At 37.2% G+C, this 19631-nt stretch overlaps 1 protein-coding gene across 1 annotated transcript; it reads right to left on the bottom strand.

Moving 5' to 3' along the window:
* Positions 1-7785: 7785 nt before the first annotated feature.
* On the bottom strand, positions 7786-19234 carry LOC150095416 (elongin-C-like). The gene is made up of 2 exons (XM_090410812.1): positions 19151-19234; positions 7786-8226 (listed from the first exon to the last, which is right to left on the bottom strand). The coding sequence occupies exons 1-2, from the start codon at positions 19163-19165 to the stop codon at positions 7837-7839; spliced, it is 405 nt and encodes a 134-aa protein (XP_090266938.1). The 5' UTR covers positions 19166-19234; the 3' UTR covers positions 7786-7836.
* Between the last annotated feature and the right edge of the window lie 397 nt (positions 19235-19631).

The following is a 19631-nucleotide window of genomic DNA, read 5'->3' as shown; positions in this document are numbered from 1 at the left end:
ATTGACGTAGATGGAAGTGAATATCTTTAGGGGAGAAGAATTTCATTGCCTGCTGTGAAGATTATTTTTTTATGTAATGCAGGTTTTATTCTCAAAATTCGATATACGTATGGGAGCGGTTAATACATTGGTTCAAGCCAATCTTCGAAGTTTGAAATTATTCACCAGACGCTGTTGCTAAGTGACCAAATAGAATGCATTCTTAATCTTAACCCTAAGATTCAGGGAATAAGGTTTTGATGCATGGACAACTGTTTTGACGTTACACTAGAAAAAAAGAAAAAGAAAAGTTCAATGGCATTAAGAGTCGGGGAATTAGGTGGCCAAAAATATGCTGGCTGGATGCCTACCTTGGTGAAAGATGGTGCTATTTAAAAGACTTAACCTCTTCCAATGCAGGAAAGGAGAATGCCTACAGCATTGTAAGGCAAGATTATTCAACCTGAATTTTTGACTCTTGGAGAGAGCGAGAGAAAAAAAAAAAAAAAACGAAAATGCAGGACTTCCCGATGGCACACATAAAATTAGTCCAAATTCAAAAAAGTAATGCATAAAAACTTCAATATTTAAGCTGCTGAATGTAAATGTTTACTCTAAATTTGTAACAGTATACTTCTTAAAATTTAAACTGCATAAGGACTTTTGGGACACACTGCATATTAAAATTTAAAGTTAATTCTTAATGTTCTTAATATTAGGGATAAGTTTATTCCTGGGATGTTCATAAATAAAGATGACATTTATGAAAATGACAAAGTTACCTTCACTTAAATGCTTTCTGTTCACCGTAGTACAACGAAGCCAGTAATCTATCTAGAATTTTTACGGAAATGGGGAATCAGACTAGCGGAATAAGGAAGACGGAACTGAATAATTTAAAATACCAAAAATTTTGAAAGCCTAATGCTGACTGTAAAATGACTAGTATAGTTTCTGTTCTTTTTTTTTTTTAAAAAAAAAAAGAACAAAAACCTCGCATATGTTTTCTCGATGTCCCTCAAGTTACTTGCTTGCACATGCATCCCAAAGCCTTATTTAGCTTTACAACAGTGATGGGACTGCGTATGTCAATTTTTTCTTTTTTAGTGAAAAGTTTCCTGACAGTAAAGAAACTTATCTTCGTATGGAAGTGACACTTTGCGTTGGAAATTACTTAAAGTACAACGCTGACAAGTAAGCAATTGTAGAAGTTAATTGTTAATCCTACCGAGTTTCTAGATAGATTAGTTGCGAGGGGATTTTTAAGTAATTTCACGCTTCAATAATAGCTGGATTGTCACACACCGGAAAAAATTCATCTACCATCGTGAACGTCACCACCCCGAACTTTCAATTTTATCAAGACTAATTACAAATATCGATTATCTTTAATAGCATTCTCTAACAATATCAAGACTAGTTCAATTCCATCAACCTTAGAATTATCAAGGCCATTTCCACTAGCGATACAGTGCTTGTACGACTAAAGTACCAAATATTTTCCCTTTTTGCTACTTTTAATCCCGGTTTTTTCCTGTTTCATCATTCTAACGGCGAGTTGCACCTTGTGAATCAATATTCTAGTGCACTTCAGTTCACGCAATAGGAATTGCATTCGATTCTCAAAAACTTCCTTTCTAGGACTGCTGCTCTGTAGCCGAGTTCGGGGAAGTTGCTTGTGGGCTGTTCACGTGAATCTGTCAAGGTCACCCAAGAGGAAGTTGCGTATGGGTGGTGCTCTCAAGCTGAGTGTGACAGAATGGCCAATTTACCAGCTAGCTCCTGGAAATAAACAGAAGTACTCCGTTCGCGAGTGTTGAAGTGAAAAGAAAAAAAATATATATATTATTAGAGGTGGGCGTTTTGCGTCAAAGCCATTGAACTATGCAGAATGAGGTCAGACGAGAGTGCGTTATGTGGTAAGTGTAGTCTACCTGATGTTGCTACACACAAATACCTTCCTTCTGCACTTAACTCGTTTCGATAACAAATAGGGTAGACACATATGGTGAACCAAAACTATGTTGTGCTAGAATTGGAAGAATAAAGCATGATATTCCGTTCAATACAATCTGTTTGCACGTTTTGGTATTGTTGAAACTGCAAATATTCATATTTCGCAAATAGGGGAATAGGACAATTTCCTACTCATTTTAATTCATAACATCCAAACTGTTAGATGGAGAAGTCGCCTGCAGACTGAGTTTAAAAGGACATCAGTATTACTGCTTTATAGTAGCAGTCGGTTAAAAACATTTTCCCTAAGCATTTCTTGTCTTGCTGAGGTAAAAACATTTGATTTATGAAGTGTGTTATATTATATCCAGCATACGATCGATGTAACATTTGTCAGTAGCAGGTTACGCTGTCAGATACAAATGAATTAAATATGCTCATTCTTGCATGTTAACGTTCATTTCTAGATTATATAACTAGTCGAATGCAGTCTCAAAGCACACTTCCGAAAGCCGGAAGTGTGCTTTGTACAAATTTATACCAAGTGTTGTGAAGAATGATAAACCGATTGCTTGTTCACATTAATATGAATTAGATTTATTGAATGCGTTCAATTTGGTCACTGAAGTTAAGCAAAACTTGAGCACAGTTAGTACTTGGGGAGGGAGTACCACCTGGAAACCTTGGGTGCTGCTGGCATTAATTTTTGTCGGCCTGCTTAGCATACCTGCTCTCCACTCAAAAGGTTGCGAGTTCGAATCCTCCCTAGATGTTTGTGATTATTTGAATATGGTAGTGGTGTGAACTCCACTAGTATAGTTCCGAAACTGTGGGCCACCACGGTCCCCTTGGGAGCCGTTAGTTTCGTTGAGGGGCCCTGAAATCAAATTTAAAATGTTTTAAGACTAAGATTTCTTTTTATCTTAAAAGAAACGTATTTAATTTTTATATTTTATTTTAATGAAAAAAATGCCACATTGGTGTTGGTTCACAAATTTTGCTTCCTGCGTATTTCGGCTCTTGTTATTAGTAAATATATATATGCTTATCAGGGCGACTGCGCTGATAGCACAGATCACATGCATTAGAACTATAAATAAACGACGGGATAACTTTATTCACTAATGTCATCTTTTTAGTCCGTAGTGTGTCGATGGGGGCCGTGAGATATTTTAATTTTTTCCAAAGGCCTTTACATCCATAAGTTTGGGAAGCACTGGTGTAGCTGCGGTTCGCTGCTGTACAGTAGTCTCCCCTTATCCGCGGGGATAAGTTTCAAGACATCCCGCGGATAATAACGAACCATACACACACACACTTTTTTCCTATACATACCTAAAGTTTAATTTATAAATTAGGCACAGTAAGAGATTTGCGATAACTAATAATAAAATAGAATAATAACAGTGTAATAAGGGTTATCTGAATGTGAATGGAATCTTAGCAACCTCAGCATATGTTTTTTTTTTATTATTTTATTTTATAAAGTCGAGAACTTTCACCTTGATCATTTAAAATCAAGCACTTCACGGCTTCTCTTTGGCATATCCGAATTGCCAGCATCACTACTCTTGCGCTTTGGAGCCATTAAGTAAAAATACGGATTACTTAAACACAAAGCACTGCGCGACCGCGACAGTCGATCTGATAACCGAGAACTACTCAGAGCGGAGTGCAATTTAAAAATTTATGAATTGTCTATTACTAAAAGAAATAGGCGTACAATTTCATTTCGACGATGTAAAATTATCGGCAAAGTGGATAGATCCAACATTAATTTCAAAGTGAATAAACTATGAAAACTTTCGCAAGTTGACCTGAGCGCTTACAAAAATACAATCCTCGGCATCCCCGAGTTGTCTTAGCTACTCAAGTAGTGCAAACTAAGTGGTTCTTCCCTGAAAAACCACTACAGAATTAATAGCAGCATGCGTGCCAAGAATGATAAAGGGTGTCCCAAAATTCACGCAAGATTTCAATTTAGCGCCATTTTTGCGGTAAAGTGTTGCCAACGAGAAAAAAAAAGACAGTGTGACAGCTGACAGTTCAGGGTTATTAAAAATGGAGCGCTACACGAAAGAACAACGCATTTTCACTGTTGAGCAATATTTTAAAATAATGAAGATTTGGCAACTACTAGTTCGCAATTTTCGTACAAAATATGGTCGGAATAGTGATTTAATTTCAACTGTGAAAAGATTAATTAAAAAATTCAAGGAAACTGGATCAATTAGTGATCTTATACACTCTGGCCGTCCTTCAACAGAAAACATTGAAGCAGTTCGTGAGAGTGTTGCTTAGAGTCCAGGAACATCAATTCGGCATCGTGGTCTTGAATTGGGCATTTCGAGAAGCTCTCTACAGCGTATTCTCACGAAAGATTTGCATCTTTATGCTTACAAAGTTCAATTGACTCAAGAACTGAAGCCTACTGACCACACACAGCGAAGAGAGTTCGTTGAATGGATTATGGAACAAGTGGATGCTTATTTTGAGAACAAAATAATCTTCAGCGATGAGGCTCATTTTCATCTTGATGGCTTCGTTAATCGACAAAATTGTCGCATTTGGGGTTCAGAAAATCCACGCGTGATTGTTGAGAAACAAATGCATCCACAACGTGTCACTGTATGGTGCGGATTTTGGACTAGAGGCATCATCGGTCCATTCTTCTTCGAAAATGCGACTGGTAAGGCAATAACAGTTAATGGTGCTCGCTATCACGACATGATAATCCAGTTTTGTGCCTAAATTGCAAGATATGGACGACATGTGGTTTCAACAAGACGGCGCCATATGCCATACAGCCCGAGAATCAATTCAATTACTGCACGAGTCATTTCCTGGTCGTGTAATTTCCCGTTTTGGTGATCAGAATTGGCCAGCCAGATCATGTGACTCAACTCCGTTGGACTTTTTTCTTTGGGTTTTTTTTGAAGTCTAAGGTTTATGCCAACCAGCCCACGACCACCCACGCCTTGGAGGAAATTGAGCCACATTTATGCAAAACGGTCATGGAAAATTTCGACAAAAGAGTGCGTATGTGCCAGCAAAGCCGTGGAGGCCATTTACCCGATATGCTATTCCCTGCATAACCCTATACTGTATGAATCAATAAGAAATTACAATTTTTAATTAAAAACCTGTGTTTTCTATCAAAATTACTTCTTGCGTGAATTTTGGGACACCCTGTATTTCAGTCGCTTGAAATATCACTCGGGGATGCCGTGGAATGTATTTTCGTAAGCTCTCAGGTCAACTTGCGAAACTATCATAATTTTTATTTATATATAAACACTTTGAAATAACGTTGGATCTAATATCCACTTTGCAATTAAAATCTTAATTTTAAATTTCTGGAATTTTCCAATTAAGATTTTCGGACCGGAGGGGGGAATAAGGTAGTTGCATTGAGTGGTGGAGATATTCGTAGAGTAGGTGCCCGCCCTCCTTCAAGGCGTCTGAACTCCTTGAAAGTGTCGCGTAATGTGTTCATCTTATTTAACTGAGGCATCATGCTTGCCAAAGAAGTATTTTACTAAGGACGTCAAAAAAGATATTGGCAAGTTGCGCATCCTATAGTAGCCTTTATTTCAGATGAATGTTGTCACTTAGTTCCGGAATTTTAGCGATTCATTAATATATATATATATATATATATATATATATATATTGCGATAAGCGAAAGTTATGTTTGTAATGAAATAGATGTAATAGGTTGAAGAGAAATAAGCAAACAAGGCTGGGAGCAGTGTATTCTTAATTACTGCTTTCACTGCCCGTTTTACATACATTCCTGGAAACTATTAGATACCTTAACAAGTTTTGCGTTACTCCCACATGAGAAGTTCATAATGGAATACGATTTTTTTTTAAACTTATTCCGGAAACCCTGCTCTGGAGACCAAAACATGAAGCTTCAGGCCTTCAATAAGCCCGTTTATTGAAAAGAGGATACGCTGACCACTCTGCCGACGGCCGGTGTTCCTCGCATCTTAGACGGGATTTGATTCGAACCAGTTTAATAGGCTGAAAAGATGCGCTTGTTACGAGCCATTATGAAGTATCATGGCAAAATCTACAGCATATTGCGTGTAGATTTTGCCATCTTGTTCATGGGGTTGAACAAATTAAAAACCCGTTTTGCATCGCTTGTGAATGCTTAAACCCAAGAGTGAAATCTCACTAGTGCAGGTCAGAATGCATTTACAGCATCCCAGTTTTAGGGTTCTTATTAAAACTAAACTTAGCCTTTTAACTTTTTAACGAGCTGAGCTTTCCACTCAGTGTTTAAACCATAGGATAGATAATACTTTTTGCATGTTAACCAGGTTTAAGAAAAAATATTAAAGGACTGTTAAATTGACAACTTTGAAATAGAAAATTCCTGCTCCAACGGAAGGAACCAGCTTTCCCCATGTCAAAACATGGGATTAGTAGTTGCTTTAAATTTATATACGCTCTGTTTCGACAGGAACAATTCTACGAGGTCTTGCCCTAATCAGTATAGTTCAAATACTAGAGTACTTCGTTTCGACAAAATACTTTGTTTTGATGAGAACCACTACATAATAGCAGCATGCGTACCAAGAATGATATTTCAGTCGCTTGAAGTGAAGCCGCTTTTCATACACCCCCTGTCCAAAAAGAAACCGAATTTTTCGAAAATAGGAACTAGTAGACCACCTTTGTATCCTTGTCTTAAGCGGCAACTTTCATTAGTGTTGTGTCAACTGTTTATGACTTTTGTTTCATTAAAAGTAGATTTATATAGTGTCAAGAGCGAGTGTTTTGACGAACGGTCGGAAAATGGGTTTCAAAACAGAGCTGCAATTGACTTGTGTTAAACTTAGTACAAGTTTTACCGAAACGCATGAAATACTTCAAAAAGCATACGCTGATGAATACTTATCCCTTATTCAAATTTACAAGTGGTTTAAGCGATTTCAAAATGGTCGTGAGAAGCTTGAGGACGACGAAAAGCCGGGCAGTCCAAAAACTGGACTGAGCGAAGTTAACATCCAAAACGTGCGCGATTTCAAAGAAAACCCGAAATCGTCCGTGAGCTTGAAGATGAGTTGGGGATTCCAAAATCAACTCTGCAGAACGCAATAAAGGCTTAAAAAAATCTGAAAATGTTACCATCAAGTTGAGTCACTTGTTTCTTGAAAGCTTCGGATAACCCCCCCCCCCATGAAACAACTGCCAAGTGACTCAACGCTTGATAGTAACACTCAGATATTTTTTAAAGCCTTTATTGCTTTAAAATTTTGCATTTCAATGTATAAGCAAAAATTTATTACCTAACTGGCAAAATTTGACTTTATACATTGAAAGGAGTGAAATCTTTGCGCGAGCTAACGTTGGTCTTACTTTTTAAAGTAAGACCATGTCTTTTAGTACGAGTTTCATTTGTCTAAAACGACGTTTCATTTCCTTCGATAACATGCAGAAATCTATAGTAGTGAGCAGATTGCTCATTGATACTTACCATCCCTTTAAATTTACTGCTAACTAAAGCTTGTTACTTTGTCATTCGTTATTTTTTGAATAATTTTCAAAATCCCGTTTTGTTTTGTTTTTTGAAGCATTAAACTTTTGCTGCATGTTCATAAAATCTAGCTTTTAATGGAGCTATGTTAAGAAAAGTTTTTATAAGTTGAGGACAAAACCTGTTTTGAAAACGAATATATTCAAACTGCTGAGTGATCGAGTGCCAAAGATGTAAGCTTAATTTTCTGAAGTAAGACTACACATCTTATGATTACCAGCTTATGTCCCAATTAAAAATATTGGGAAGCATACAAAAGTTGTAAAGTATTGCCGTGTATGACACCTGAAGAACAAAAAAATGCTTGAAATGTTTATTTACATAAAAATCAAGGGAATACAAAAGTTAATTTAACACTGTAAATAATTGGCAGCAGCCAGTACTTCTACGACTACTTCGGGAGAAATATAGAACTCTGGAGCATGAAGAGCAGGATATGCTCTAGTTCTTTCGTCATATATGTATTTGTACACCAGATAGCGGGCGATTACATCCAACACCCTCGTTGTAAGATTAACATTAATTACTGCTTGTTGAATGGGGTCATCAGATCTGCTGGCTTCTTCCAGGAGATTTCTCAGGACAGGAGAAATGGCCAGGTACTGGCGTTTCACGACCACCGTTGTCAATCCATCGGAGGGTACCATCTTTACATAAAGCGAATTGGCACCGATGCATTGTTCGCCTTCACATCTGTCTGCTTCCTCACACCGAGCTGCTTCCATTGTATCTTTCCTAGGCTGAATAAAGAACAATGGAATAAAGGATAAATGAATATAATAAAGTAATGAGATCATCTTAGCAATTTTTAGATTATGTTCGAGTGTAGTAAAATGCTGTTGCAACAATGACCAGGAGCGAGCATGTACAGGAAAATTTTGAGTGCGCAACTGAAAGAGTATGCATAAGCATGCCCTTTTAGCTGCGTACTTATTTTCGTTGAAGTGAAACTGCAGATCAACTGCCATCTGAGTGATGGTCTGAAAGGTCACTGAAAGATTCAGAACAAAATCGAGGCAACAAAATAAAAATATACTGAATGAAGTGCAAATTGCAATAAGGAAAGTTGAACAGAATTTTTCGAGTCTAACCTGAACAGATGTTTAAGTTTAGGTGAATGAGATATATTATGAATACAGCACAGCAGAAGCATTCATAATGCTGGATCATGAAAAACAGTGCCGACACCGTTTTACATCCCATGAGCCCCTACAGACATCCATCCCATCACTTTCAAATACTATTTTCACTATCGCCGGCACAAACCTCTTATATTAAGATAAGTAGCTATTTTTAGTTCATAAGATGTTGCATACAGAAGTGTTCTGAACACGCAATTACTCAACATTCGTCCTGATACTTAAGGAATGGAAGAGTTAATGATAGCTATGAAAACAGCAATAAGATAATGCTGTTGCCTAAGTCTTTTGTAACCTCGTTAGTTGACCCAATTAATTTGCTATTAGTCATTCTGTCGTTATCTGCTTTAGCGGGACCTTGACAACCAACATGTTACTCAAAGTAGTCCTGTAAGTGGCTGTCATTAACAATGTATAAACAAGGTCTCCGTTGGCTATTGGTCATTTGAAGTTCCTGGCCAAATCAACCAAGGCTATGAGGACAGGTCCTGTATGCATATGTTCCGGTCAGTGTCGGTTTTTCGAATGAAAATCAGTGGCACAAAATCTGATAGTTTTAGATATTGTAGGAACACTTCACTGAAAACATGAATTACTGTTAAAAATGGCTGGTTCCATGTTGGAATTTTTAGGGGAGATTTAACTCCTCTAAAAAAGATGGTCACAAAAACGTCCATATTGAAGAATTACCTGAAGAATGAACAGTTCCATTTAGAAGTGCGAGGCTACTTCAAGTAGTTGAAGTTAAGTGAATTATCCGAAACCATGCAAATGGTCGAATGCGAACAATGGGGGAATTGATGTTGTTAGCTTTGGTGGACAAGGATATCAGGTAACCTCACTAGATCGAAGTTTGTAAGGAATACATCCGAACCCTGAAAAGGAGCAAGATCATTTATCGACTGGCTACAGGAGTTCTCATTATGTACGTTCGAATTCTTTAGGTGAAGAATATATTCAACTGAAGTAATGCACGAAGACTATTTCCGTACCTCTTAGAGGTGCGGAGAGACTGAAGATAGTTTATCCGGGAAGGGAAAAAAAAAAATGAAACATTACCGATCACACAGATGAAAAATGCAATATTATTAGTAGAAAGCGTAAACTTAAAGTTCAAAACTCAAATAAATACTGAGCTAGTGTTATGAAAGGAAATCAGACAGACGCTTTTAAATTAGCTATTAGATTACAATCTGCGTGCCACATTGATGGTACTGTACTCCAGGAAATAGATGAAGCTAGAGATTTAAGGGCGAAAGAATTCAGATTTAGGACATATTGCTAAAGTAGCTCATAAGATTGACTAATATTGAACACTAACAAGTAGATTAAGGAAGTAATTCCTCTTTATAAAGCCATGATAAATCCACATCTAAAATTACTGTACTGAGGGCTGGTCTCTTGGGGATGAGGAAGCGGTGGAGAAGATTCAGAGGCGAGTGGCCAAGATGGTAAGTGATCTGTGGAATGTTTCCTATGAGGATTGCAGAAGTTGGGGATATGATAGAAACATTTAAGTTACTTAAAAAAGGGTTTATAGGATTGATGCAGGGGAAAAATGTTTCACTTCGCTAGAGGGGGCGACAAGAGGTCAATCAACCATGGAAATTGACCAAAAGGCATGGTTAGTAGGGCTGCGAGGACTAGATTTTTTGCTTTGAGAGTTGTGAAGTGGAATGGATTGCTAGAGTAAGTTGCAAGTGCTTTATTAATGGGTTCAAATGGGTTTATCGAGAGGTAAGATTGTGCAAATAGTTCGAGTCTCTCGCAATGAATCTTTGGACTATGGAGGTGCTACTAGAATACTTCCAAGGGGATTACTGTGATTAACGACACGGTCTTGTAGAGACCATCTGTTCTGCTTATGAAGAAAGGCAATTTAAGCATATTTGAAACAAAGTAGTGGAGAAGCGCTATACGTTTGACGAGTATCAGCGTCGACTCCGGGTTGCACACAAAATGTAACGATGTATCGTACAATCGAAAGGGCTAACAAGACATTACGTAAGGGAATCATACTTTTCATCCGAAGTTAGATTCTAGAGGTCTCATTTGGTCATACTGAACATTTACTATTTCAGGCAAATGGCATGTTTAGCACTATTAAATGCTGTAATCTTAACAGACGCAACAGGAACTCGCATATTGAATTCAGGATTTACGTATGTAGTTGAATGAACAGTTAATTAGGGAACGATTCAATGAACTCTATTTAATAGATCAACCTTTGGCCTCGAAATTTTTGTAAAATTTCGATGTAGTAAATGGCACTGATGTATTTTAAAACAGCTAAAAGTGAATGTCATGCTAGAAAACCTGTAAAGATTCGAACATTAACCCTCGTGTCGGCAACGAGTTCGTTCTAGTACATTAGAACTTAACTCAGGTTTCGCTACCCGTCTGAAGCTGAAATCCAACCTGAACAAGTTGGCTATTTAGAAAAGGCAAGTAATGGCAACTATTTTAGAAAGGAGCAGTTCGAATGATATTAAACATTCGACTACTAATCGAAAGAGGGACCTTTCCGTTTCTAAGTGGTGTCAATCATGTAGTTTCCATAGGATTACCTATGCACTAGTCATGAAACTCTTACCAAAAATGGAACAAACATATCAAACAGCTTGCTGTCGAATTGCAAGACATTGAGAATTATGCTAAACAGGTAGACTGACGAAGTTCATCTGTCTGTGAATCGCTTGTGCAGTTTACTGCTCAAGGAAAAGTGCATATTGAAACGTATAGTCAGATGCCACAAAAAGGCATGTACTGGCAAGCTGCAGCACACACTGCATGTATGCTGCGGGTTGCCAGTACATGCCTTTTGTGGCATTTGATTATATACTTTTCAATATTAAACAACATTGTGCTCTCCAGAGTTAACACATGTCCCCTGTACAGTATTATATATATAACCAGTATTTATCTTCATGCGTTGAAGGAAGCAGATCACATTCAGCTTATTCAAAAGTGTTACACTACCGACCGATCACATCACCCGTCCTTTCCAAGAAGGAATGGCCAGTCATTGATTGTTAACTTCACTACTTAGTGACTCGCTAATTAACACATCTAGTGCCACTGATGCTTTAAAGTGGCAAACAGGTATTTGCTTATGTGCTGGTGCCACTAAGCGTTGTAAGGCCAAGAAGGTCGAATTTTGTGAATGTGTAGGCAGTGAGACAATGCAATTGTGAATGTCCTGAAGACAAAGTGTCAATCAGCGACGACCAGTATTGATTCCACCAAGATCCACAGTTGATCTAGTTTAGATCCACTGGACATGTGCTATGGAAAATTTTAGAAACTTGTGCTCTCACTCTTGAGATTCCCGTATCCGACAGAAGCCTGCTAAACAAATTTCCATTCCATCCTTTGATCTACCTGCTAACCTCTAATTGGATTGCTGGCTTCTTCTCTGGTCGTTTACTGCATTTCATAGTAGATGGCTTCTCTCTACGAGCTTTGCAAGAGGTAGCTCAGGGCTCTGTCTTAACACCTAAATTTTTCCTATACATAAAACTACCTACTCAGTAACTAGTAATCTTATGCAGAGTTTTACAGACAATAGTTCTCTCTCTCTCTCTCTCTCTCTCTCCCCCCTACTCCTTTGTCAAACCATACAGTGAAGATATTCGAACTGTCAAGATCTACCATGTTTTAAACATGGTTGCGTACTATCTATCAATGGGAAGAGTATAATCTACTCGCCTTCAACGCAGCTAAAATAGTTTTGCTTTCCCCTCGTAGAAAAGTATCGCACCTATCTTTACCCTCAAAAAAAAAAAAAAAATTAGAACTCTGCTTAAACTAATTTGTCTCCAGTTTCCTAGCATAAACTTCTTTATGCATCCAAAAAACAAGGCACTCCTTCGTTAGGTTTTCGTTGCTATTTTACGCTCAACCACCTCTTAGCTTTATACAAATATAAAATCTTTTTTTCATTTGGGGTGGTGCATCTAAAACTTAGAAAAATTCCTGGCGCTATCCAGATGATCCTCTTAACCTTTATCTCAGATGTAAATGATACGGCATTATTTTACAATTATTTCAACGGTCATTGCTCCACTGAACTGGCAATTAATCCTGCACTTTCCGTTGCACCTGTTAAAACAAGAGCAGCAGTTGCCCAGCAGCCTTTTACTGTTCAGCCGCAAAAACGAGTCTTCTCATCTTGTTCTTATTCCATCTATCCCCGTCCTCTGGAACACTTACTGCAAGAGGTATTCTTGCACAATACAATTAAGAACCATAAAACTTAGGTCCTTACTTGCACCGATGTGCTTATAGGTCCTTCGACCTCTTATGTACTCTGAATCGATATAAAGTCTCAAATTGAATCTTCCAGGATAATGCACTGTCCCACGCTATAAGATATTGGGTTTGTAGAACCCTGAAGATTGCATCTCGGAATGAGATCTGTGGTATGTTCTTGTACGTGCTGGGTGACACTGCAGCCTCTTCCATTTAGGGAATCAAATACATTTGGGTATGGGTTACATGTTTATAATTTCAAATGAGCTTGAAATATGCTGGATTATCTGTTGTAAACAAACTGAAAGCATTACGCAATTCGCAAGTTATCGGTTATGGAAATCTTAGCTTAAAGGATAGCATTAGGTAGTTTATTAATGCTTGGATTGTAATCTCCATTGTTTTTCTTAAAGTTCAATCGGCAGTTTTAAGGGGTTGTAAAACTATCACCTACTTCTGTTCATTCACGTGCTTCCACGGTGACGCCATCTATTGGCCAAGAAGATAATTTATTGCTACTTATTTTCATAAGACCAAGCGAAGCGAATCGATACCAGTTATCTCGCACAGGAAATCGAATTAAAATAGCAAATAAAAACCAAACTGTTTATAATCTTCAGTTAGTTTCTAAAGCAGATTGTTGCCAGAAGGTAAACCATATAACTGAAAAATGAGTTCGAAAATACTGGAAGGGAACAGCATTATGCTCACGAAAGACAGTTTTTGGAATTAGAGCCGAAGAAATTAAACTATTTTATGTTTATTATTATGCTTGTAAATGGCATGTTATGGTCTTTTGGTAAGATGAGTTTCTGATGACGTGGACAGAAACTATCTTGTACCAATACTTTCCCATCTGTAAAGATGGAAGTATGCATTATGAGAAATGCCTGTCGAAATTAAAACAATTCCGAAAGAATCTGGAAGATACAGAAAAAAATTGAAGATGGGTGTTAGGTGACGTAAAGTTTTCGTTATTAGTAAAAAAAATAGGCAAGAACGAATTCTGTTGATGTTGGAATTCCAAAGTTCTATAATAATTTATCAGTCGATCGATATTCCAATTGTTCTGTGCAATTAGGTGTATTTTATCTATGTTCGGTAGCACATTTATGTGAACAACTATTTTCAACTTTTATTATTCTTTAAACTGCGGAAAGATCAAGATTAACAGACCAGCATGTGCAAGAAATATTGCAAATAACTGCAGCTCAAATTCAACCAAATTTTGAAGATTTCGTTAATGAAAAACGTTGTCAAGTTTCTTCAAAAAATTATGTATAATTTTATTTAAATTACGTAAACTTATTTTATAAGTATTTTTGTAATATGGTTGTATTTTGCACTTATATACTCTAAAAAACCTGTTTCCTCTTTATTTCTATTGCGGCCCGCGGCTTGATGTAAAATTCTTAATTTGGCCCTTGGAGGTAAACGCGTTTGACAGGCCTGATTTAGAGTGAATCACGAAGACGAAATAGTACACTTAACGTTAATAGGTCATAACTAATATACATAGATTTGAATATTAAGTAGCCAATGTAAAAATGAGCCGTTGAGAGAGTACAAATTAAATAGCCATTTTATGCAAATCTAAAAATGTAGCAGATTTGTTAATTAGCACACTATAGATTCCATTTCGAGAACTATGAAAAGGTTATTGGTGAATAGAAAGAATACCAGAAACGAGAATTAGATTAAAAGAATGTCATGGTTGAGAAATTAATCCTAGCTACCTGGTAATTTAAGTGGTAAAGTAGGGGAGAAGAATAACAAATGGAAGTGGGACGAAGATTTTTGATTTAGTGAAATGCATTATGCAGGAAAGTTAACTTCTACACAACGTGCAGGAAAGTTAAGTGTTACGCAAACTAAAAATGACACGCTCTAATCATATCCCGACTACACGGTTTCTTTTTCTCAAAAATTAGTTGCACGGAAGCATTACGTACACGAGTACCAACAGATTCGGTGCTAGGGCAACACTTATCAAACACTAACTCAGCCTGGAATAGCAACCATGATGGTTTACATTTATCAAATGGCAACAGTATTTAGTTGAGCCCCGCTAGTTTTACAGGACAATACTGTTCTACTCTGTAGCAGTAGCGAATGCAAGCATCACATGCGAGTGAAAGAAAGCCCTGTTGCACTAAGGTAACTGATCTTATGAAAGAATGCTAATGTCATTAGAAATAACTAATTAGGTTAATATCACCATTGCAGGAACAAATAAGGCAGCCTCTCGAGTGGAAATAGTCCAGCGAATGCCGGAGACCACGAACTCGCTAATCGAACCTCAAGCTAAATTTTTTTCCTACAAGTGCATGAGAGATTGCCATGTTATTTTAGTGCGCAATTTGCTCATTTAATTCTTAGACTTCTATGCATCTAAATGCTAGAAGCAGGACGAATGTCAATTTTGTGAGATTAAGTTCCGTAGTGTCTAGCCGGTGCTTACTTTCGATGTATTAAGTTCGCTGCTATCAAAACTGGGTTGTGGTGCAATGTTATGCCACTCCTGAAATGTACCTCAGTTTCAGAAGTGGCATTGATATTCACGTTTTGTTCTTTGGGAAAATGGCAGATAGAATTTCACGGGAATTTCAGAGCAGACTTGCTCGGAAATTAGTTTGAAGGATGATCTGCCATCTTCAAGCTGAATAATTCAAGTATTAGCCAATAAAGTTAGCTTACGTTGTCAGATATTCAGGCGATCCCACTTCATCTGAAGATTTAGGCGAGTACGAGTTCTGCGAAAGTAGTACGGTAGAATAAGATACAAGCAGAAAAGTTCGAATTTACAAGTCTTTGGTCAACTTCATTTGGATGGTATGACCATTGATGTCTGGATAATCAGTCATAAGGAAAGGGAGAATAATTATATCAAACCGCTAAAAATAACAGTAAAATCCCTTAATGAACAAAAGCTATTATCTAAACGAGATATCTATTTTATGGAATATTAAAGCTTGCTTAAGGAATATCGATTCCAGAAAACTAGACAATTTCAAGAGCCGACATCAAGATAGAAGGGGATTTTTAAGGTCATGAGAAAGCGATAAGAAGAATTCTCGTGCAGATCGGAATAAGATGCATTACCAATCGGAGGAGAGTATCAATGCTGCACGAACTAGTGTGGTGTGAGACCACTGCCTTGCTTTTTGCTTTAAGTTTCACGTCCGACTCTGGAGCAGGGTTTCCATACTATAAAAAACGAATTCAAAACAAAAAGAAAAAAATGTAATATTGATAAATAGAAAAATCCTTAAACCACTCATTGGACAAAATGAGATAGGTTCGCAATAACCTTTCGTGGGTGAGAGTAAAGTATGGAGCGAGCTCGAGCCTACCCTGTAACACCAAGCAAGTACAGTAGCGAACAAATTAATCCGAACAAGCCGAATTTAAAATTTAAAGTTTCCAGTATTAGTTTGGTTTCATCTTGCTATTTTCGGTTGAGCGCTGCGTGTTTTAACTGTCTTTGCAATGCTTAATAATGTTGTGCGTTTTTATTAGTGTAAAGAAGTTGACATACTTAATGTCATTCATTTTGTGCAGACATCAATGAATACATCTCCAAGAAAGCGTTCAAAAATGTGCTTTCTCAGCACACATTCACGAATAAGAAATTATCCATGAGTGGCGTTGGTTTGGGTACTGTTAATGCAATTTTAAGAGGTTTAGAGAGACTGGTGCCTTTCTGACAAGAAGGAAACTACACTTACAAGACCGTTTAGTTAGGAAAAGTAAAATGAATCCTAGATGGTCTGCTGTAGACAGACTAATCAGATTAATGTTTCTTACATGAGTCCGTCGAAGATTGTTGGAAGCGGAAGGACATCTCAGATGAGCCGTTCGTTGGTGCAAGGAGAGCGAGTATTACACTATGTTTGCAAATCTCTGGCTGAGAAGATTTCTCCCGCCCAGCTAAAAAAAAATGTTCTGAGATTGTTTTACACATGACGGTCCAGGATGACTTGTGCCAGTCTATCTAATGATGAAAGTGACCAGTACATAAAAACATTTGAGAAAAGAATGGTCCCACAGATTCAGAACTCATCTTATAACAGGATCTCGCTCCAAGCCACGCTTCAAAGTAAGTATAAGTTCCTGAAAAAAAAATCACATCCAATTGCTTCAGATGTTAGATTAATGTCAGGAAAGACATTAATCTAATAGAAAATTAGTGGGCTATAGCGAAAGACTTGTAAATATACGTATCGCAATTTAATTTTCGGGATGCAGAAGTTAGGAAAAAGAAAAAAGTGTTCTACGTTGGTGGAGTCTATGCCTAAGCGAATTAACTTATTAGGAACAGAGTACAAATTATTAGATCCAGTTTCAGTTTAATTTTTGTGCTTATTTTTTTACGAAATAAAGTGCAGATTAACTTGTTCGCTGTTGTATGAGTCAAGGAAAGGGCAAATTCATTACCACAAGTACCGCCGAAGTTTGTTCTAAATGATCTTAAAATCAGATCACGTGACCTAATCAAGTTAACTGTTCCTTTTACGCATCTTTCGAAGAAAGACAACTATGGCTGCATATAGCAATGCTGTCAAATGCTATCATACATTACTGTCCGCGCTAATGAACCTTTCCCTCCCTGAAATTGAAGGACGCCAGAAACTAAAGACGAACCTGAGGAAACATTCTCTAATACTCTAATCTCATACCGATTGCTTCAAGGAGACCAAAGCGCCCTCGAAAACAGTAGGTACATGTGAATGTCATTGTACCTAGGGCTGTTTAAACATAAGAGGCGGGTAGGTTCAGATCAAGATATTTATGCGTAGGGTTTACACGCAACCGACAACTATTAGTCACGCTAACCTGCTGACATTCAGGTGACGGAATGTATTGACCTTTAAAAATGCAACTGATGCAATTTAACATTTGTTGGATATTAAAAGTTATCGGGAACGACTAAAGATGCCTTCTTTCGTCCGAAAAGGGCATTTTCACTTTCATGGGATTGAAAACAGTTACCAACCACACATCTAAACACAAAGCAACGTTAAGGCGTAATATGTTTATCTGGTGGAACCGAATAACAATTCAAAAAGGTTTGTTTGGATGCATAAACAATTATTCAAAATTCACTCGCCTTGAGGGTAAAACAAGTCGCGAACAAAAAAAATAAATATTCAAGAGTTAAAGTCCATGTTTTGATGGATGCATCTAAAATACGAAAATATTAGGCCACTAATTCAGTCATTAATAATCTTGGCAGGATGTGCGTGTCATTGCAAGGATTAAGTAGTAACACACTATTCAGAATTGTTTGTTTCGTACCATAGATGTTTTCATAACCCTTTTAATATATTGCGAATACACTTTTCTCACTGCACAGGAAATGATTGCGTTTTTGCGAGAAGCAAATTCAGGTGTAGCGTCGCTACTGGAGGCACGGCTTGATTTCGAACAATCTGGTGAAATAGATCTTTTAGCTAATAGTCCATCAGATTTAGTTCTGAAGTTCTGTATATGAAGTTTGCATCGTGCTTTTGTATATCTAACTATGGAATAGCAGTTTGGTTTCTCTTCCCGGCAGGGTATTGGTATGAAGAACGGTTTACAACTGCTTTAGAAAGTGTTAATAGCGATTGACAAACTTCCCTTTCGGATAACTTCCTACAACTTCCTCAACCACTGATTCAAATGAGCCGAGCAGTGAGGAAACAGGTTGCAATTTAGAAAGCCATTGATAATTTAGTATTTGTTTTTACTGATCTTACAAACATATGCTCGAATTTCATAGGGGCATGTATTATATTCAAAACATCTAAGCCGCTTCTAGAAACCAGCTTCAATTTAACGAGATTGATAAAATGCTCAAAAATTAGTTTGCGACACTAATCCCTTCCATTTAGTCAGATTTTACGTCGCATTTGTGAAGTCTTCAGCAAACGTCGAAACCTACGTTCATTACAATCTGTGAACAAATACATTAGGTGTCTGCAGAGGAGAAACGTTTTCGGTAGTTTAACTATCAGAAGAGTAGTTAAACTAAGTGAATTTGAAGCTTCAGGTTTTGAAGCGATTGTTCCCATGAATAAACCTGTGGAATAAAAGTGGCGGGCAATGTTATTCGACGTGGAACGGCAGTTACCGATCAGTTTTTGATTATGCTTGTAATAGTCCGACAGAACTCGTGAAAATTACTTCTAAACTCTTGAAAGGGATTTAACATTATCCACTTTATAAGAAACTTTAAAAGAATTGATAATAACTTACAATTTTTTTTTCAAGTCTTTGAACAATTACTTACTCTAAATGGTGCCATAGCTGCTTAAAAAAAATTGAGGCGAACTCGCACAACGCACTCTCAGGTGTACTTACACTGCCCTCTTTTTAAAAGTATGCTCATATTATAAAGGGTCACATGCCATAAGATTTGCCTATTTTTTTTCGATAGAGGGAGTTGGACAGGTGATGTTGTTATAAATAGCTAATATGTTTAAAGACTTATCGTGGATTTGCATATGCATATAATATCAGGAATATTTCATTCCTAAATATATAAAAATAAGATAAAAATGACTAGTTACGTAAAAAGAGAGATTTCTGACAAAATCTTAATGAGTCTTCATGTAATAATGAATTTGACAAAAGAGCAGCTACACATGGGTTTGTCGTTGATTTCATGTTGGATATGATTCACTACCTTCCCAATTCACAATCCACTCTTTTCAGCTCATAGACACACTATAAGAATGACCGAGGAAATAAGCTGTTTGTTTTCTACAAAG

The sequence above is a fragment of the Typopeltis vanoorti genome, chromosome 20 (genome assembly GCF_054136105.1).
Source record: "Typopeltis vanoorti isolate ZY-2024b chromosome 20, IOZ_Tvanoo_1.0, whole genome shotgun sequence".
Classification (NCBI taxonomy): Eukaryota; Metazoa; Arthropoda; class Arachnida; order Uropygi; family Thelyphonidae; genus Typopeltis; species Typopeltis vanoorti.
Note: the sequence above shows the minus strand (reverse complement) of the source record. Positions and strands in the feature narration are given on the sequence as shown.